Source organism: Polypterus senegalus, chromosome 13 (assembly GCF_016835505.1).
Source record: "Polypterus senegalus isolate Bchr_013 chromosome 13, ASM1683550v1, whole genome shotgun sequence".
Classification (NCBI taxonomy): Eukaryota; Metazoa; Chordata; class Cladistia; order Polypteriformes; family Polypteridae; genus Polypterus; species Polypterus senegalus.
Window position 1 is genome coordinate 49,909,039 of NC_053166.1, and position 20,857 is coordinate 49,929,895.

General features: G+C 35.7%; 1 protein-coding gene across 2 annotated transcripts in view; it reads left to right on the forward strand.

Moving 5' to 3' along the window:
• LOC120542793 (gamma-aminobutyric acid receptor subunit beta-2) overlaps positions 1 to 20,857 on the forward strand; it is a 317,891-nt gene that overhangs the window by 213,792 nt on the left and 83,242 nt on the right. For both annotated transcript variants that reach the window (XM_039775446.1, XM_039775447.1), the window contains exon 5: positions 18,067 to 18,149. In XM_039775446.1, the coding sequence (XP_039631380.1) occupies positions 18,067 to 18,149 (83 nt within the window). The remainder of the gene's footprint in view (positions 1 to 18,066; positions 18,150 to 20,857) is intronic.

Here is a 20,857-nt window from a genome sequence, read left to right on the forward strand (position 1 = left end):
AACTAGTAGGCTGTGCACATGTGGCCTGGCTCAAAAAGCATACGCCCAGCTGGGCGCCGTGCCATTTTTTCTCTACAGTCATGCTGGGACATCTGTAAATGGCAGATAATGGCCTTATAATCCAAGAGCTGGCATCTCACTTTGCTGTTCACATGGGGTAGAAGAGCAAATTGAGAGGGGTGAGATTTTATTATAAGTCATTGAGTTTGGGTTTGTGAGTAAATGACATCTGTTAGGCTGAGCCAGTCAGGAAGGAAGGTTCATGCAGCTGATCCAGAAGCATGGCTGATAATAATATGAGCTACAAGAAACCCAGCTTTATAATAGCTGGCCTGCTTGGCTCCAGTGAGCTGTGTAGGGCAATATGCCACACACTCTGTTGACACAATAGTTAACTAAATACGGTTATAAGCCAGTCATTGGCAGCAAGTTAAAGGAGAAAAGGTCTTAAAGTTCTCTTATATTTCTATTTATTTTACTAGCTGTGTTACCCAGCTTTACCTGGAAAATTTCATAAGACAATGAGCGTAAGATATAGTGCCATTGTTTAATCTGGTTTAGCAGAATTACTATGTAACTAATTAATTGCTTTTTTGTATACAATTTTTTTACATTTTTTTTATCAAGGGCTAATATTATTGGCAGGCAGTGTGTTGTAGTGGATAAGGCTTCGGACCTAAGACTTCAAATTCTGAGGTTGTGTGCTCAAATCCTACCACTGAAACTATGTGACTGTAAGCAAGTAGATTCATCTGCCTTTGCTCCAATTAGGAAAATAATGAAATGTGATCAGTTGTATCTCAAATACTAAATAGACACCTTGGATATAGGCGCCAGCCAAATAATAAGTAATAATATTATTATTAGGTCACTGGAACTGCTTACACTTGAACATTCTATACATTATTGTCCATAAGTAAAACATTCCTGCATTAGATAAGTCCCTGTTTTTTTCTGCTTTTCCTAGTGACTTGGCTTTTGTTAATGGTCAATTCAAATCATGATTTTATAGGAATGAATATTTCTTTGAGGTGAAATAGGTAAACAGCAGGAATGTGAAATTAGATGTTTATGATTTTCATTTGTTTATACTATTCACGCTAGTACAATATTTCTTTTTGTATTTGCTGTCAGTTCTGTTTTGTTCTGATTTAAAAGTCTGCAGATGTGAATGCATAAGCTCTGCCTGAAGTGGATTTACATACATGGCAGTACCCTATGTGCTAAACTGGTGCACTAAAGTGAAGAGTATGTAGCAAGGAATTTTTCCCTTTTTGAAAATCCAAAGCAACTATCTAAGATCTGTGTTTCTCCTTTGGAGTTAGCTGTACCACAATAAAAAGTGTTGAAGAGTGTTTGGTTTTAAGCACCACAACTGGTTGCTGGAGGTCAACAGAGAAGAGTGGATACCCTAGATGAGAAGGTGTACATCTAAAAGTGCTGATGGTCAACAGTAAAAAACATTGCTTGGTAACAATTGAGCTTTGTATCTTCCTTAACTTTCGCCAAACGTTCTTTTTCCGTTTCACAATATGATCAAATCTCTTTTTTCCTGTCCAAGGCCGTCTTCGGTCACCCATCCATCCATCTTATTGGGTAGTGGGGGTATTCTTGTGACCCTTTATTCACACTTTCATTGTGATTCTTTTGTTGGCCCATCTCAACACAACCCAAGATTTATGTTAACCCTCCTGTTGTTGGGCTTTAGAGATGTTTAAAACATTTAAGGGATGCAATAATTAGTTTTTCTTTTGTGGGGTGGTTTATCCCTAAATATTGTTATGTATTAGCAGATACCTACTGGCCTAGATGTACCATCTTGCCAAATTTCAGCTCTTTAAACTAAAAGGGAAATAGTGTTTTGTTGATGAGTGTGTGAGCCAGTTAACCTTATATTTATATGTATATATGGATTTGGGCATTACTTTAGATTTTAAACTGTAGATAACAGCAGATACCTCATCTGATAAGCAGCTTTGTGAAGTCCGCACATTATTTCCATGTCCACGTGCATTTCCTCCTGATAAGATTGTGTGTTAGGTTGGTAATTTTATATTGGTACTTTGTGAGCAAAGAAATGTGGGTGTTTGTTTTATGCTGGGTATTGAGATTAAGTTATGTGTATTTTAAGATTTATTTCTGCTTTTGTTTATTTGATCTTATTGTTCCAAGTCTTTGTTATTTTTTATTAGTTTCATATGTGATTATGTATTGGTGTACTGTTTTTTTGACTGTGAACATGTTCAATGTTCCTTGTGCATGGAACCTCAAGAGACAGGGCCACCTGTCAGTCTCTATTTAGGTAATACCCTCAGTCCTTTAAAAGCCTAGGAGAAAGGCAATTCAGTGGGAATCATTTGTTGTTTTGAATTGGAATTGTTTTACTGTTTGTTGGTGGATTTTGTTTTTTTTATTATTTGTCAAAGGTTTCTGATGGCTGGATTGTGCTTTTGGGAATTCACTATGCACTGCCTTATAGTCAATTCCTTTATGCTTCTGCTGTATTTTCTGGATATTTTGCAAATAAATATTCTTTTTTATAAAGATTCTTTCTTTAGCCCATTTCTGCATAAGCCAAGGTTTAAGGTTGCCCTCTGCTTCTTGGGTTATCATCCCTTTTAGGCCTGCAAAGCTTGAGGCAGGCCATTTGAGTGGGAATTAGTCCAACAGGGCATTGTTTATTCTAGGGAGACTGTGAAGTCCTGACCTGGCATGGGCAGTGAAGCCTGCGAGCATTATCTATGGCTAAACTTTTCCATTAATGGAGTCTCCAAATCATGATAGTCTTCATAATGATAGATGTAACACTGCCATTTAAATATATATGCTGCTAATAAAATACATTTTATTAATATGACACCTTTCCCAAACTCAAAGTGCTTCAGAAAGATTCAAAGTGGTACTATAGTAATAAAAGCATTTAAAAGGTTCAAGAAAACAATGTTTTCTGTGCTTTATAAATTTTTCCTTACAATTCCTTCAGTGTAAACTTGTGTTGTAGAGGTCAAGGAATATATTCATTACATTTACCGTATATACTCGTGTATAAGTCGGGTCCTGAAACCCGAAAAATCTATCATAAAATCAGACCCTGACTTATACACCCGTTCAAAAATGCGACACTTGATTTTTTTTTTACATCTTCAATCTTGCACCAGTTTCTCAGACACATCAATTTTTTTACAGCAGCGCAGTAACAAATTTCTTTCGCTACTTCAACGATGTTTAATTTAAAACCAGCTTTATATTTTCTTCTGATCAAATGCTCAGAAGTAGATAAGGGATGCTCTTACAATAAAGGTGTATGATGGTGTGAGATACTAAAAACACAAAGCAGTGCAAATGTCACTTTGGAATAGTTCAGATATTACCATGTGGTCACGTAGGCACAATACATAGAAAAAAGGCAGTGTGGTTAGTCTCTCAGGTGGGCCTTAGCATATCATAGTCTCTTGGATCAATAGCGTGAGTTTTCCGCATACAACTTATTCAACGGAAATTATACAGTAAAATAAGCCCCGACTTATCGGCGAGAGAACTTCAATGTGAGAACTTATATGCTGTATTTTTGGATTTTAAGTGTTTTTAACGAAGTTAAAAATTGATTATTTTTCTTGTGGTACCATTTTGTTTTTGTTAGGGTATCTGCCATTTTGTGCTCGTTGTTGTCCTGCTTGCTAGGCAGTTGCTAAGTAGTGTCACCCAGAAGTGTGTGATGTGTGACATCACGGGGTTACAAGTGTAAAGGTCAGCTTTGTTTACCTACTGGTTACTGCAAGTCTGTGGATGTGGTGACTACTCTTTGAGATTGAATCTTTTATTTCAGGCTAACAACTTTCCGTTCTGTTTGTTAACTTTGATTTTTTAATTCCCCAGACCAGCTTGATTAATTTAGTTTTGATCTTTGTTTTGACTACTTTTAATTTCCTAGTCCTTCCATTAATGTCCACTATCTCTGTTTACTGTCAGAACTGATACAAACTAATATCAAGAATTAAACACCAAATAAAAGATAAATACAGGAATCGCAAAGCTCTGAATTGGAAAAAGAGACAAGAAATAAAAATATAGATTATGCTAGAAGAAAACCATAAAGTAGATAATGTAATTTGTGATACTGCACATCGTTTTGAGCACCTCAAAAGGGAACTGAGAGAAAGGTAAAGAATGTCATTGTAAGTCCTGAACAGATGTTACAGTGTACAAAATTGAGCTTGACACAAAAGTGCTGAAGGCTCTGTCACCATAGAGCACATGTCAGTTTTAGGAACAACAAGATCAACAAGATCAGTGCACTTAAGTGGGCAAAAAGAACTGCGGTGCTGCTGGTGGTTACTGAGGTAGTCCAGCATAAGGCCAATTTTACCATTATAGTTTAGCAAAAGAATTTTATATTCAGTCCTATAAGGCATAGGGAACCAATGTAGGCAGAGCTGAACTGACAGCTTGTGATCATTATTTGGAAAGTTGTAGAATTTTGAACCAGCTGGAGATAAGAAAATAGTTTAGTAGGAGCACATGCAAAGAAAACATTACAGTTGTCAGTTCAGGATGTGATAAAAGCACGACCATGTCTTTCACTATGAGAAAAATATAGGACTTACAGAGTACAGAGTGTATTGTGGAGGTGGAATTAAGAAAGTTATTAAAAATTATGGAACGATTCTATGCAGAAGACAGAAGTATAATGATATCACCACCAAGAGTCATTAATAAAGAGCTCAATGCTCTAGGTAGAATCCTTTTTCTAGACTAGAACCAGGATTCATCCAACAATGACAATCAAAGAAAATTTTTACAGGTTTATAAAGTGTCAGAAAGCCACACTGCATTTGATTAATGTTAACGAACATCTTAAATATAAGGAAGAATGGCATCTAAATAATAAGTAAATCACCTTAGGCACTAGGCCATCCTCATCTGTTTCTCAAGCATGAACACAGGAGATAACCTCTCATATGGCAACAGTATTTTTTTTTTTTTGTTTTGCTTAAAATAATTTGGATATCCTGCACTTTAACACTCCTGATAAAACATTTGCTTTACAGAGACCAAAATTCAAACCTAAAGGACCTTGAACAGTTAATAGAATAAACAAAGCCAAAAGAAGTAACACAATATAACTTGCTACAGGCTGCTGTGGAAGATGAAGAAAACATGTCTTGGTCTTGATACTTCACTTGCAGAAGCATCCTGTCCAGCATGTTTCCCTTCTTACGGCAGCCAAGCTCCCAGTTCAGCTGACCCTGAGAGTAAGGCTGGAAATGGGGCAGATAGTGTAGGCTCTTTGTATACAGTCCACAAAACAACAGCAAAAACAGTAAGTCATTTGTCATCTAAATCAATAACACCTGTATATGCACTAAGTGGTAACAACACTAAATGGAATAATTTACGGAAACTGCTTTCAATCTGAGGAATCTCATAACCAAGGGGTAGATAAGTGAAATGAATGAAAGAATTACAGATGTGACAAAGGGATTGAATGATTTCAAGGATAAATGAGAGGAATAATTAAGTGAAACCTCTAGGTAAGTGCTACAAGCACTTTTTTTTAGAAAAATAAACGCTAAAAAGAATATGCATACTGTTCAGCTTGACGATGTAGAAGTAATTGTTGTATTAACATGGGACACATCACCACTCCCCAATGCTATGATAAACAAGAATGTATTAAAATACATAACTTTTGTTTATTTTAATAGAAAATACAAATCATGATGAACTACTTATCCTTGTTTCTACTTGTTCAGTTTTGCACCCAGTTCCTACATTCTTACAGAAAAGAACTATGAACAATCCCCCAGTATAGCTATTGTGAAACAAAAGTTAACAACCTGCATTGAAGAGATTAATTGAAAGGTCAAGGCTACTGACTTGAGGGTGACGCCGTGGAAAGCAAATGTAAAACAGTTTGGAATAAACAAATGATTTTAGAATGGTGTTGAATGTGGAAATCCTATCACATTTACTGTATATAGAGGTGTTTCACTAAAATCATTAAGGAAAACATGAACATTGAAAGAGCATATCATTTACTTTCTTCATAAAATCTGACCAACTTTTTTTGAAAAAGAAAAGACATCATTCCAGGCCAGAGAGAACAGAGATTTTCATTAAGAAAAATAGATTTGTGTCTTCCCTGACTTTTCTGTGGCAGTGAATGAAAACAGGACTGCATATAACATTATTAAGCAGTGACTACATGTTACCTCATTTTTTGAGCTAAGATGAGAGTTATGGTTGAAGGTTACACAAATGTAACATACCTGAAGAGGAAGAGTAAATTTTATAAAGACCCCTCCCTGCTGATTTTATAAAAACTAAGTAGGTTGTAACCTTTGACTGAAATATAAATAGCAGACGAAGATCCAGAAGTAAGCATTTCTCAGTAGTCTGTCAGAGGGGAAAATGTAAGAAATGGCCCTGCTAGAGCCTTGTAAGCTTTTAATGTCTAAAATTATTACTATACTGTAAGTAACATGCATTGTATATGCCATACACTGTAAGTGTCCTTAATTTTATCAGTTTAATTTTTCATTTGTCTGCTATTATTTTAATTACTCTTCTGGTTATGTTTCATGTTTTTATAATGCTCGTTTTCTCATTTATTCAACATAATTACATTTACATCTGCAACATTGCTTTTAATTTTAATTTTTTATTTTTCTTTCTTAGTGCTTGCTTCTCCTTTTTTAAAGTAAGGGAAACCTAGTTTGAGTTTTTGAGTAAAGTGTATTTTAATATACCTTTATATAATAAGCAACAATCTTGTCCTCCTTTTTTAATGAACGTTTGGGGGAAAAATCTGTTTTAGTCAATTTTATTTGTATTATTATCCTTTAATCTTCTTCCTAGGGATATTTCCGATAATTAGTGTGTACTTCTATTTTTAGCAATTTACTGGTCACTGTTGTTTGGGGAAGTTTGCATGTTTTACACTAAGTGTGTCCTGCTTTATAGCATATCAGAAGGCACAGGTTCTTAGTGTTTGATCTTAGCCTTGATAGGGAGGCTACGTTTAGGGTCTGATTTAGGCAAGGAAAAGAAGTGAAATACATTTTATTCTATGGACACACCTACAAAATGTGATTACATTGTTAGTTTCAGGGCTTGGCAATGGGATAGGTATAATTTTGCCGAAATGGCAGAGAGACCTTCTTTTAACTAGAAAGTGTTATGATTTGCCTAATAGATAATGCAGAATGGGTAGGGAAACCATCAGACTCTACCCAAAAACCAATGACTTAAAAGCTACCGTATATACTTGTGTATAAGTCGGGTCTTGAAACCCAAAAAATCGATCATAAAATCAGACTCCGATTTATATGCCCGTTCAAAAATACGACACTTCTTCTTTTTTTTTACGTCTTCTTGCTTCCCCCAGTCTCACACCAGTTTCTCAGACACATCAAATTTTGTTGCAGCAGCAGTTTCCAATTTCTTTAGCCACTTCAACGACTTTATATTTTCTTCTGACCAAATTCTCCAATGTAAATAAGGTATGCTCTTACAATAAATGTATGAGGGTGTGATATACAAAAAACACAAAACAGTGCAAACGTCACTTCAGAATAGTTCAAATATTACCGTGTGGTCATGTAGGCACAATACATAGAAAAAAAGGCAGTGTGCTCCATGGTTACTCTCTCTGGTGGGCGTTAGCATATCATAATCTCTTAGGCCAATAGTGTGAGTTTTGCGCATTCAACTTATATAACCAACATTATAAAATACTGGAAATTATATGTTAAAATCAAGCCCTGACTTATCCGCGAGTATATACGGTAATTTAAAAAAAAATGTAAACTAGTAAACATTGACTAAAAGAAGATGGAAGAAATAAGTCATAGATCTGAAAATTTTCAAAAATATGAAAACTAAAGACATAATATATTATAAAAATAGAAAACAAGAAAACAAAATACTAACTCAGCCTGGGAAAAACACAGTTTTCAAGAAATGAGCAATAGAAAAAAGGTAATCCAAAAAAAAGCACAATAACCAAAAGTCAAAATCTACAAAATCAAAACAAAAATGGTGAAAAGACCAACAAATATACAAATTAAGTGGAATGAATAAAAATGTGAGTCAATGAGTACAGCAAACCCAGTGCCAAAATGTCTAGCTAATGGCATCATGTAATTGGGTGATAGTGAGTAAAGAGAAGTGCCCAAAACCATAATTATCCTGAAAAAGAAAGATATATAGGAATTACAAGGGAATTTGGAAAATTAAAAAAGAAAAAAAAAAAAAAAAAAAACAACCTACATACAAATTCTTAATAGGAAGATGAAGTGTAAAATACAAATGCTGCATAATATAGATCATTTATCAGTTTGCAGGCTGGACCAATAAACATCTCAATCATGAACTCAAGGGGAAAAATTACTTTCACATCTTAGTTCCATGCAATCAGATATGGGACTTTTACAGAGGACCAATCTGAACAGTAAAGATGCATTTTAGTTGAAAACATTTTAAGTTGGGTCAAGCTTTTCATTCTGTGCAATAGTAAGTAGACCCTAGATGCTTGAATTTTGATTCACAAAGAAATGCCCTGAGTTCACCCACTTCAGTGAAATGAAAGGTGGCGGTCAAATTATATGAAGCCAAAATAATTCTTTATATATATACAGTATATAAAACATGAGTTCTTGGAAATTCTGGCAGAGAGTATAATTATGTATTAAACTATGATTTAGATAGGTAATGCTGAAGTTGTGACTGCAAAATCTACACCTGCCAAAGTGATCCAACGCTTCATTAAAGATCTTGGACGTCTTGTACCCACGTGGATTTCTCTAACCACATTCAAGTCAATATTCTTTTTTTGTCAAGTATATTGAAGTTACTTTTTAGTAAATTTATACTAGTGCCTGAGATATAGATATTCCATCAAAAATGTAAGAAATTCACCATTTATTTTTTTAGTATATAAAAATGTGCTTTCAGTTAAATCAGATACATATGATGATATTGTTATTTTGGAACGCATTCATCTTATTGTGGAACTGCTAATATTATTAGCCATTGATGATTATACTATGACTATACATTGATGCCATTACTATGAAGATTCTAAGAGGAATCTATCCCCATAGATACACTTGGGAACATTCTAGGAAATTCTATAAGTATATCAGTTGTTAGGGTTTCAACCTTCTTTGTCTTTTGGACATTTTTCTTTCTTAATGTTTCTCCATTTCCTTGCTTTTAGTTGGTCATGATTTTGTTTTGAGTTTTTCTTTTACTGTATCCTTTCCCCCTCCTCTTAGCCTTAAATAGTCAGGACTCCCAAGCGCTAATCTAATTAGGTCATCAGTGACCTGACAGTACTGTGTAAGCCTCCTACATGCTAGCTGAAACCGTGCTTGTTAGCTCCTGTTTGTTTTTGACAATATTGTTAAGATATCTACAACTTTCTTTTGACCATTTCATATTTTCTTTTGTTTTTTTGTTTTGATGTAATATTAGTGTTGAGGCTGTAGTAGTATTGAAGGTTGTCATTTGTGGACTTTGTGTAAGCAGTTTCAGTTTGTTGAATCATTTCAACACTTTTGTTCATTTCTTTTACTTTGCTAAGATATTTTGAATTTTAAGCTTTAAATGCTTTTTAAATAATACATTCAATTAAATAATCACATTTTTGTATTGGTAAGTTCCCATTTATTGTGGGCACATGCAGACATCTGAGGAAAAGGCAGTGTACGATCTTGAGATGTTATGTAAGGACAGAACCAAAAAGTATTTAGGAGGAAACAGGGTCAATACTTAAAAGAACATTGATACCAGAATGTCAGAAATATTCAGGGGCAGAATCAATAGGAGCAGTCGGTAAATAAAGCCAAAGACAGTAAACCAAAATGTAACAAAAATACTTTTGTTTAGAAGATAACCTGAATGAAGAATGATTTTCTCAGGCGGAGTTTTATCAACTGAGAATTACTGTTCTGTGAGGGCACGCTAGCGGAGATGGAGATCATATGACAGTATTCAAAATGGCATTGTGTAAATAAAGAAAAATAACATGGTAACAAAAATCAACATAATAAAAACCTAAAACACATCCTAAAACTGTTGATAAGATTCAGTGTGAAACAAAACCTATATCAAGGACATCAGGATATCTCTAAACACTTTGCAGTGCATTATAAGACAAGCTTATGTAAACAAATTCCACAATACAACATATATTGGCTGTAGAAAAGCTGGGCAAATTAATTAATGTCATTAAAATCCATGATGTTATTAATTTAATTAATGTAAGAAAGCTGCATGTCCAGATGGCAAACAAGTGGACTTCTATTAATACCCATCAGATAAATGAACTCTTTTAATGCTTGAGATACAGTCATATGAAAACGTTTGGGAACCCCTCTCAGCCTGCATAATAACTTACTTTCAACAAACAAGATAACAGTGGTATGTCTTTTATTTCCTAGGAACATCTGAGTACTGGGGTGTTTTCCGAACCATGATTTTTAGTGAAGAAGTATTTAGTTGTATGAAATTAAATCAAATGCGAAAAACTGGCTGTGCAGAAATGTGGGTCCCCTTGTAATTTTGCTGATTTGAATGCATGTAACTGCTCAATACTGATTACTTGCAACACCAAATTGGTTGGATTAGCTCATTAAGCCTTGAACTTCATAGACAGGTGTCTCCAATCATGAGAAAAGGTATTTAAGGTGGTCAGTTGCAAGTTGGGCTTCCCTTTGACTCTCCTCTGAAGGGTGACAGCATGGGATCCTCAAAGCAACTCTCAAAAGATCTGAAAACAAAGATTGTTCAGTATCATGGTTTAGGGGCAGGCTACAAAAAGCTATCTCAGAGGTTTAAACTGTCAGTTTCAACTGTAAGGAATGGAATCAGGAAATGGAAGGCCACAGGCACAGTTACTGTTAAACCCAGGTCTGGCAGGCCAAGAAAAATACAGGAGCGGCATATGCACAGCTTTGTGAGAATGGTTACAGACAACCCACAGATCACCTCCAAAGACATGCAAGAACATCTTGCTGCAGATGCTGTATCTGTACATCGTTCTACTGTACAATTCAGAGCAATTTGCACAAAGAACATCTGTATGGCAGAGTGATGAATAAGAAGCCCTTTCTGCACTGACGCCACAAACAGAGTCGCTTGTTGTAGGCAAATGCTCATTTAGGCAAGACAGATTCATTTTGGAATAAAGTGCTTTGGAATTACAAGACAAAAATTGAGTTATTTGGTCAAAACAAAAAGCGCTTTGCATGGTGGAAGAAGAACACTGCATTCCAAGAAAAACACCTGGGGCCTCATGTATAACGCCGTGCGCAGAATTCGACTATAACATAGCGTAAGCACAAAAGCCGAAATGTTCTTACGCACAGAAAAATCCAGATGCAGGAATCTGTGCATACTCTAACTTCCACTTTCTTCCGCTAAATAAATCTTGATCAGCGTGAAAAGTAACGCTCATACACGCGCTTTATGTAACGCCCCAACTCCTCCCAGAATTACGCCTCTTTGAACAACCTTCTGTGAAAAGACAATGGGAAAAGCACGGGGGAAAATATAAGAATTTCAGCGAATACTAAGTGGAGGCAAAGGAAAAACATACTATTTGTTTAATTAAACCGTGTTATAATCAACAAAAGGAAGCTGATCGAGTGACATAGCGTGTTGGAGAAACTTGAAAGCTCACGTTCACAAAGTCGCACAGTGCAGGAAATAAAAAAGAAGTCACATATCAAAGTCGCTGTGAAAAGGCGAGTTGTAGCCCACTGTCTGAGTGTCATATGAAAGCTTATTAGGGTACAGAGAAAAAAAAGGCACACAGTGGGGAAAAATCACAAAATGTTAACTTCAATCTCGAAATTTCCACTTTAATCATGTAGTTTATTTTGTCATTAAAGTAGAACACCATAAACTTCATCTTAAAATCGTTTAGTTAAAAACTTTCTCAAATCACATCGTAATTAAAGTAGCACGTTAAATGCTTTGTTTTGTATGTGATCTTCTATGTGCTCTGTGTGTGTGAATCACTACTTGCTTCTTAAACCGGTTCTCTTCCTCCAACTGGACACAGAATCCATTACATTCGTGATATTACAGCTCTCTGAATAATTAAAATACTGAGATGTATACGTGATATCATTTTCATGATGATATGAGTTAAAGCACGTTATTAAACATGGGTTTCACGGCGCAGTGATTGTGTGTGACCTTCAATGAAATAATTTATTGCAGCAGTACTAAGGGGTGGCTGTAGGCTTGTGGCAGCCCTGAGCAGAGGAAGAATCGGTGGCCCCTTCACCCGCCAATGTCAATATGGTATCTTATGCATGGTGGATGGCCATGTCCGTTGCGGACACTGCATTGCCGCCTCGTGCTTATGACACAAGCATTTAACTTTTGCCTAAATTTGTTGCTGCGTTTTTAGCTGTGTTGTTATTTTCTCTTTCTGTTTTATATTCAGTATATATTGGCGTGGCCGCCCCTGCAGTCCTTGCTTTTCTTTCTCCAAGTAATCGATCGCCACACAATCAGCTCTATAATAGACGTTAAGCCATCTGTAAGCTTAGAGCGCCGATTCTTCAAAACGTTTAAGGAACACTGAAATATCTTCGTAGTACATGTTTAATTATTCTATCCTTCACGCCAGTCCCAGTGAAGAATATAGATTATTTAAATGAAGTTAAAGTTTTATCTGTATAATATAATAAACATTTTGCTGCATTTCATCTTAAAAATGATATCGTCATCATATGTAAGTACGCGCTTTATAAAGTGGCTCAGGTTGTGCAATATTATAATTGTAGTGAAAGTTTACAGTGGGGTGATTGTACTTACTGTATAAGTACAAACAGTTCTACAAGGAGCGATTGATTAAGTGCGTTTAAAGTTCTTGGGATGAAACTGTTTCTGAACCGCAAGGTTCGTACAGGAAAGGCTTTGAAACGTTTTGCCGTGGCTGAGGTAGCGTGTGCTTGAAGCTGTATACCGATAATACTCTTTCCAAGCAGCTACTGCTGTGATTCACACTCAGATACAGTGATATAAATAATCACTGTAATATGGAAAAAGATGATCCGCTGTGGCAACTCCTAACGGGAGCAGCTGAAAGAAGAAGAAGAAGAAGGTGCAGTGAGAGTAACAGCGCTAAAGCAGTTATGGTATTTGGAATACTAAGGCTATTCCCTGGACCATTATATTGTTACAAGTTAATTACAATCAGATGCATTACACTAATAAACAATATGCGGTTAGTTTCAGTGTATTTATAAAGCCGTGCCAGGAAAATAAGGTGTAACCACACAGGAACAGTAGCATTGCTTTGACGCTGGGTGCCGCCAGTCTGCGAAACCGAGCGGAGAACTTGCGTACGGCAAGGTATGAGGTCCCGTGGAAAAGTGCGTAGCTTTACGCCAAGTGTAGGTTTCAAACATTGCGATTTGAACGTGGAAAAGTTCTTACGCTACATTTCTGCGTGTACGCACCGTTTATACATGAGGCCCCTGCTACCTACTGTCAAATTTGGTGGAGGTTCCATCATGCTGTGGGGCAGTGTGGCTAGTTCAGGGACTGGGGCCCATGTTGAATTTAAGGGTCGGATGAATTCAACCCAGTATCAACAAATTCTTCAGTATAATGTTCAAGCATCAGTCACAAAGTTGAAGTTACGCAGGGGTTGCATATTCCAACAAGGCAATGACCCAAAACACAGTTCGAAATCTACAAAGGCATTCACGCAGAGGGAGATGTACAATGTCCAGGAATGACCATCACAGTCCCCTGACTATCATCAAAAATCTATGTGATGATTTGAAGCAGGCTGTCCATGCTCGGCAGCCATCAAATTTAACTGAACTAGAGAGATTTTGTAAGGAAGAAAAATACCTCCATCTAGAATTCAGACACTCATCAAAGCTGTAGGAGGCGTCTAGAGGATGTTATATTTGTAAAAGGAAGCTCAATTAAGTATTGATGTCATATCTCTGTTGGGATGCCCAAATTTATGCACCTGGCTAATTCTGTTATGATGCATATTGCATATTTTCTGTTAATCCAATAAACGTAATGTCACTGCTGAAATACTACTGTTTCCATAAGGTATGTCATATATTAAAAGGAAGTTGCTACTTTGAAAGCTCAGCCAATGATAAACAAAATTCCAAAGAATTAAGAGGGGTTCCCAAACTTTTTCATATGACCATATTTGTTTCAGCTACCAATAAAGATAGATAGTAAAGAAGTAAAGAAGATACCAATTTCCTAACAAGTCTGTTCCAGACATCAGTCACTGTTTTTCCGAAGAAGAATAAAGATCCTTTTGATTTTGCTTTCTACAGACCAATCTCACTACTGAATAACAGAGTTAAGATACTGACACATGTTTCTCTTTCACATCACAATATCAAGCCATATGTGTTAAAGGTAGATATTTTATAGCTCTGAGATTTCAAATTCTGATATGCTGTCTGAGTCATTTTTGGACAATTTACCTTTGTGCTTCTGATTATATATTTTTTTATTTTGGGTGCATAATTGTCAGCTCTGTTTTTTGGATTGTCCCCCTCATTTTGTAACCAATCTTTGTATTAAAGTCATATTGTTCATGGTCATTATGTCTATTGCCAGTCACGTGAGTTATTGTGTCATTGCATCCTGTCTATATAAGATGGCAGCGTGCCTCAGCAAAACATTATAGCTTTGAATTGAAAACACATTTACATTTTTTTTTATTGATTTTATTAAAAGCAAGTAACATTCCAGGCAATCAAGTCAAACTTAACAAGACTAAATTCAGTTCAGTCCCCACTGTAGAGAAATAGAGGAAGGCCGACAGCCAGAATAACACTTTAAGAGCAGAAAAAAGTATAATTTTCCCCAATATAAATGCTTATTCTAAGATGTTATTGATTTGATCCTGTCAGGTTTAAAAAAAGTTTTCGACAGATCCTGTAAGTGAGAGTTTGATTTTTTCCAATTTCAAATAGTATATAACATCAGTTACCCACTGACTTAAAAGAGGTGGGCTAGGATTCTTCCAGTTGAGCAAGATAAGTCTACATGCTGATAGTGAAATTAAGGCAGTTACAGTTTATTTGTCCTTCTCCACTTGAAGTCCATCTGGAAGTACACCAAACACAGCTGTTAGTGGATTAAGAGTGATTGTGACTCCAAGGCTGTCTGATAGACATTTAAAGATTTTTGTCCAGAATGATGTTAATTTGGTGCCCACCCAAAACATGTGGCCCAATGAGGCTAGAGCTTGATTGCAACGTTCACGTTTTGGACAATTTTTAACAAGATAGATGTGCTTGATAAAAAAAAATTAAGTTGAATAATTTATTGCTTTGCGCATATGGAGCTAGAGTGAGTTCTGTGCATGGCTGCCTTCCACTTGTTTTCTGAAATGTTGAGTAAGAGATCCTTTTCCCACTGTATTCTGGGACCTTTTAAAGGAAGGGAACTTTAAAATGTTTTTATATATTATAGAAATGTTGTCTGAGACTTCAAAACTGGTTCATATTTCTTCTGGAGTAGGAATAGTAATAGGTGGGAGGTGAAGAAACAAAGTTTCTAATTTGGAGATAGTGGAAAATTGTGTTGATGAGAAGCTAAATTTGGAGTGTAATTCTTTGTAGGATACAAAGATATTATCTATATACATATCTATAAATGATTTAATCTGTTTTCCAAACATTAAAAACTGTGTAACTTTGAGAGGGTGAAACAAGGTGGTTATTGTGTAGAGGTGCCAAAGATAAAAGCTGCTCTATCTTAAAGTGCTTCCTACATTGGTTCCATATTATGAGTGAATGAAGGACATTTGGGTTGTTAGTACATAGTGATATACTTATTGGGGTACAAAGCAAAGGATATAAAGAAGTACTGCAGGATTTTACAGTATTTCTATTGTGAACCAAGCTTGTGTATGTTCATCAATTTGTGTCAATGTTCAGGTTTTTAGCGCTTATTTGCTGCCCAGTAATAAAATTGAAAATTGGGTAGGTCCATGCCATCTTCTGCTTTAGGTTGTTGTAGGGTCACCCTTGGATGTTTTTAATTCCAAATTAATGAGGTTATGATTGAATCTAATATCTTAAAAAAATATTTGTTAATATGTATGGGGATGCTTTGGAATAGAAAAAGAATCTTAGGAAGGATATTCATCTTGTTAATTCTTCCTGCTAACTGAGATGATGAGTAGACCATCAATGGAAAGATAGATAGATAGATAGATAGATAGATAGATAGATAGATAGATAGATAGATAGATAGATACTTTATTAATCATTAATCATATTATTAATCCCAAGGGGAAATTCACAAATTCACAATGCATGTCTTGTTTAAGTTTTTTCATGCAGACACCTAAATGTTCTTGAAAAAGGGATTTACATTTTCTTGTGATGTTTACCCCTAGGTATTTAAACTGATCTGTAGTGATAAAAGGGAAGGTGTCCAATCTAATGTGTGCTAGAGAGTTTGCTGGAAAGCGCACACTTTTATTCAAACTAATTTTGAGTCCAGATAACATTTGAAATTCTGCTAATACTATTAGGACTGAAGGCACAGAATTTGTAGATCTGATATATATATATATATATATATATATATAGTAACATATCATCTGCATATAGTGGTATATTTTGTTCAAGGCCTTCTCTGATAATCCCCTTTATCTCAGATGTCTTTTGAAAGTGAACAGCCAATGGTTCAAGAGTGATTGCAAATAGCAGTAGTGACAGGGGGCATCTTTGTCTAGTACCACGTTCTAATTTGAAGTAGTCTGAAGCAATGTTAATATAAACTGAAGCTTCTGGACTGTTAGGTCATAGTGACATTGCTTCTGAACATTCATTGACATTTTATAGTCTTAAATTCAGGTCATACATTATTACATAAGGTATCTTTAATCTTAATTTCCAATTTTCAGAAGTTTACGGTAATTAAGCATATTATTGTGTTTGGTACTTACAATTTTGGGTGTAAAAAGGATACATTAGAAATAGCTTGCTGTCTTTCTCCACCCCCACATAGTTTTACAACTTTCTTTTTGTATGTTTCTTAATGAGACAAGGAAAGAATATTAGGCCAGGGATTAGACTTTCTGACCATGATTTTTTGATTATAATTGTGGTTTTGATGCTTGACCCCTGCTGTCATGATTTTAACTTTTTTGAGCCATTTTGGTTTCATTTTCACGTTATTTACACTGGATTTTGTTTGATTGTTAAAAAAGGTTTTCATTATGGTAATGAAGAATCTGTGATGCCATTTTATTTTGTTTTGATCATGTTCACCACCATTTGGTGATTTTTCTTAGCAGTGGAAGTAGTTTTGCTGTTATACCATGCCACATGCCATCACTCCCAGGATTCTATTTAAGATGTTATCAAGCTGTAAAACTCATCCAAGACCACAGATAAATTTACAAACCTTTTTAGTGAAATTAATTTAGTGATTTAAGAGTTTTTGCCTGTTACTTTGGCTTTGAGTTTTGATCAACATTTAGTTTATACTTTGGTTTGGATTCATTTCTGACTCTTGACCACTTGAATGATATTAGACCACAATTTGTAGTCTCATTTGCTTGTCTATAGCTTGCCTAAACTCTACCCTGACAATTTCACATTCTAGGCAGAACCCCTTCTTGTTCTTTTCCCTTCATTTTTATGCCCGTTGCTCCTGGTCATTTTCACTTTAATTCTATTTTTATGGACACCTCTGGTACTTCATCAAAACACACTTCTGTTGTCTAAACTTTTTGATGTATTATGCCAGCCTACACAGGTCTTATAATCTCTGGATGCAAAAAAAAAAAAAGATAAAAGAATAAAGATATTACTTTCTCAAAGAAGGAGGATTTGGGTTTGGACCCAATATATTTCACATTACAATGTGGATCCTGACAGGGCTGTCTGCTATTGCTGATGCATTTTGAAATTGCTGCAAAACCCCAGGCTAGTGGTCTTCTGAAACAGTCAGAGATGAAGGGATTCATAAGGGAATAGTGAATATAAAGTAGCTGAATATAAAGTATCATGTTTTCTTAATTTTACCTTTTTCTCTCAGGATCACTACAACAGCAGCCTGCATGATGGATCTCAGAAGGTATCCTCTGGATGAGCAGAACTGCACACTTGAGATAGAAAGCTGTAAGTTTTATATCTATATTTGTAAATATTCATTTAATTGTAAAATATAAAGTACCTTTGAAGCCTGTTTTTTTCTTGGTATGTTTGCACTAATGATGAAGACCACACTTTCAGACAGTGAAAAACACACCCACCCTCTTGCATGGCTCAGTCAAACTGGGTTTTCTCTGCTTATTATACAGTGATGTGAATGCAGTGCTGCATACCCAAAATGGTGAATTTTGAGAAGCGGCTGATGGCAGAAATGAAGACATATAGGCATCTCTATGATTTCTCTTTCCAAAAAGATGCTCAGATAACAGCATATTGATGGAATGAAATTGCAAATAGAACTGGACGAAACAAAGCAATTTGTAAGAAAGCACATTAAACATGGAGACTTCTTCTTAAAGTCAGTCATAACAGGCACAACTCTTTGTCCATCAGCAGTCTCATCGAGCGTAGGCATCTTTCGCTGAACAATTATGTAAACAAGTCACTTCCTCTCATGTGAAATTGTTAGGTATGCAACATTGACCAAACACTGCCACCCAATGACCACAAGTACTGTATATCCACTAAGGGATTGAATGGGCTGCCACAAGTATAACTGTGTTTTTGTCGCTGAGAACGTTCATGCTTTACATTGTGGTCAGTGCATAATTTTAAAGCTCCAAATATAAATATGGCTTTGCTATTTTGTTCTGCAAGAGCATCTTCATGTAGCAAAATTATCCATGCAGCAAGGCAGATTGCAAAATACCACTTGTGCTCATCAGTCACTTGACACAGCTAGAACCTACTTGTTTATAAGATGTGCCCCAACTGTACTAGTTACAGAATTTTTAGTCTATTATCCCAAAATATTGTTGTGAGAAGTTAAGCAAAATGAGAACTTTTATTGGCTACCCAGAAAGATTACAACATGCAAGCTTTCGAGGCAACTCAGGCCCCTTCTTCAGTCAAGATATTATTGAAAAAAGATATTAAACTGAAAGGTGATCCTTCTCAAATCTCATCCAGTCACTGACTCTCCATTTGTCATTGTGGGTTTTTCTTCAAGTTCTCTCTTTTTGTCCCAAATCCCCAATAATGTGCATTTTATGTTAACTTTAAAATTGATGTGGTGGGAGTAAGTGTGGGTATGTTGGTCCTGCATATACAGTACTGCTACTGTCATAACTTTGAACTGAATTAAGTCGGTTGGTTGGTTGGTTAATAAATGGATGGATAAAGCTAAGACTGTGATAAATACTACATAAATGGTCCTGAAATGAAATTACATGACTTTCTTGTTCCCAGGATTGTGAGATTCTCACTATAGTAAAAGAATAAATGAGTTAACAGATTTTTTTTTACTTTTAGCATTTAGGCAATAATTAAGTAAAGATTAGCAAAACAATTGTGCAGTGGATAGCCTAACATTTTCATAAACCTGGGTTTGGTTCCAGGGCTTCATGTTTAAAGTGTAAAAGTCCTTGTGTCTTTGATTCCGCATGTAGGCATGTTAAATTCACTGGCAACTCTTATAAGAATAAGCGAGTGTGAATGAGTGCTGCCTGTGAAAGACTTGCTTTCAATTAAGGTGTTGGCTACACCCTAATGCTTCACTCTGTAGAAAAAGATTTGTGGGCTTTAATGGATAAGAGAGGTTCAAATAATGAATGGATAAAATATACCATCATTTAAAAAATAAACACTATAATGTCTGGTATTGTGAATGGAAGCCACTTAATGAATTTACTGAATTTGCTTGTTCATTTCAAAGTTGTAGAAAGTCAAGTCTCGGATGGGGTGCCAGTTCTCACTAACACTAAAGCATTTTACAGTCATCAGTTACATTTTCATTCACGTTCTTGAGATATGGAAAGAAGACCCAAAAGATATGCAACCAGTACCCAAGTTAAAACTAACACAGACATAACATGCCAACTCCACACAAAGTTGTAATTTGAATTGTGAGGTAGCAGTAGTAACTATTTCACTAGCATACCAACCAATTAATATCTTTCAATTTCTTTGTCAAAACTTTGTGTATTGTCAGCTTTTTGTAAACCATGCATTATTCTGTGCTTCTTCATTCTACCTTAACTGGCAAGAAAAAGATATAGAGAGATCACGAATATGTCTTCAGAGCACTTTTGTTTATGGCATGCTCTGTATTCCTGTGACAGGGTCTCCATATTTAATATATTCCACATCTTGTTAGTTGCTTGTCATTCTAAAAATCTCCCGCGGATAGCTACAACACATCTTGAATTAAAAAGCTGCACTTTACCTTTGCAGCACTGAATTTTTTTCCCATGATAATTATAACCACCTCACCTGGTTTCTGCCAGCTGTGTGCCTTTTCTGGAAACAGCACAGCACCTACTGTCTTATAGTGCTTTCCTTAAAAAAATGAATGCCTTGTCTTCCACTAGAAGGCTCTGCACAGCACAAAAGCTATAAAGCTTCTTGAGAGGCAGTCATATAGAGAACAAGTGCACTTTGGAGCCAGGTTTGCAATGAAATAAATGGTTTGAAGCTAAACTTTAAAAATGGGTACATTTGTTTTATCCATTGGGGGACACATTAAGTAATGTTCACTAGACAGCAGTGGTCAGAAGCCTATCTTTGTTAATTGACCAATTAACTGTGGGGACCCTTTGACGAGTTTAGAAAAAGATGCTGGTGTAGAAGCAGAGGCAGTGCAAGTCTATCAGTGGTATATGAAGAATTGGTCACAC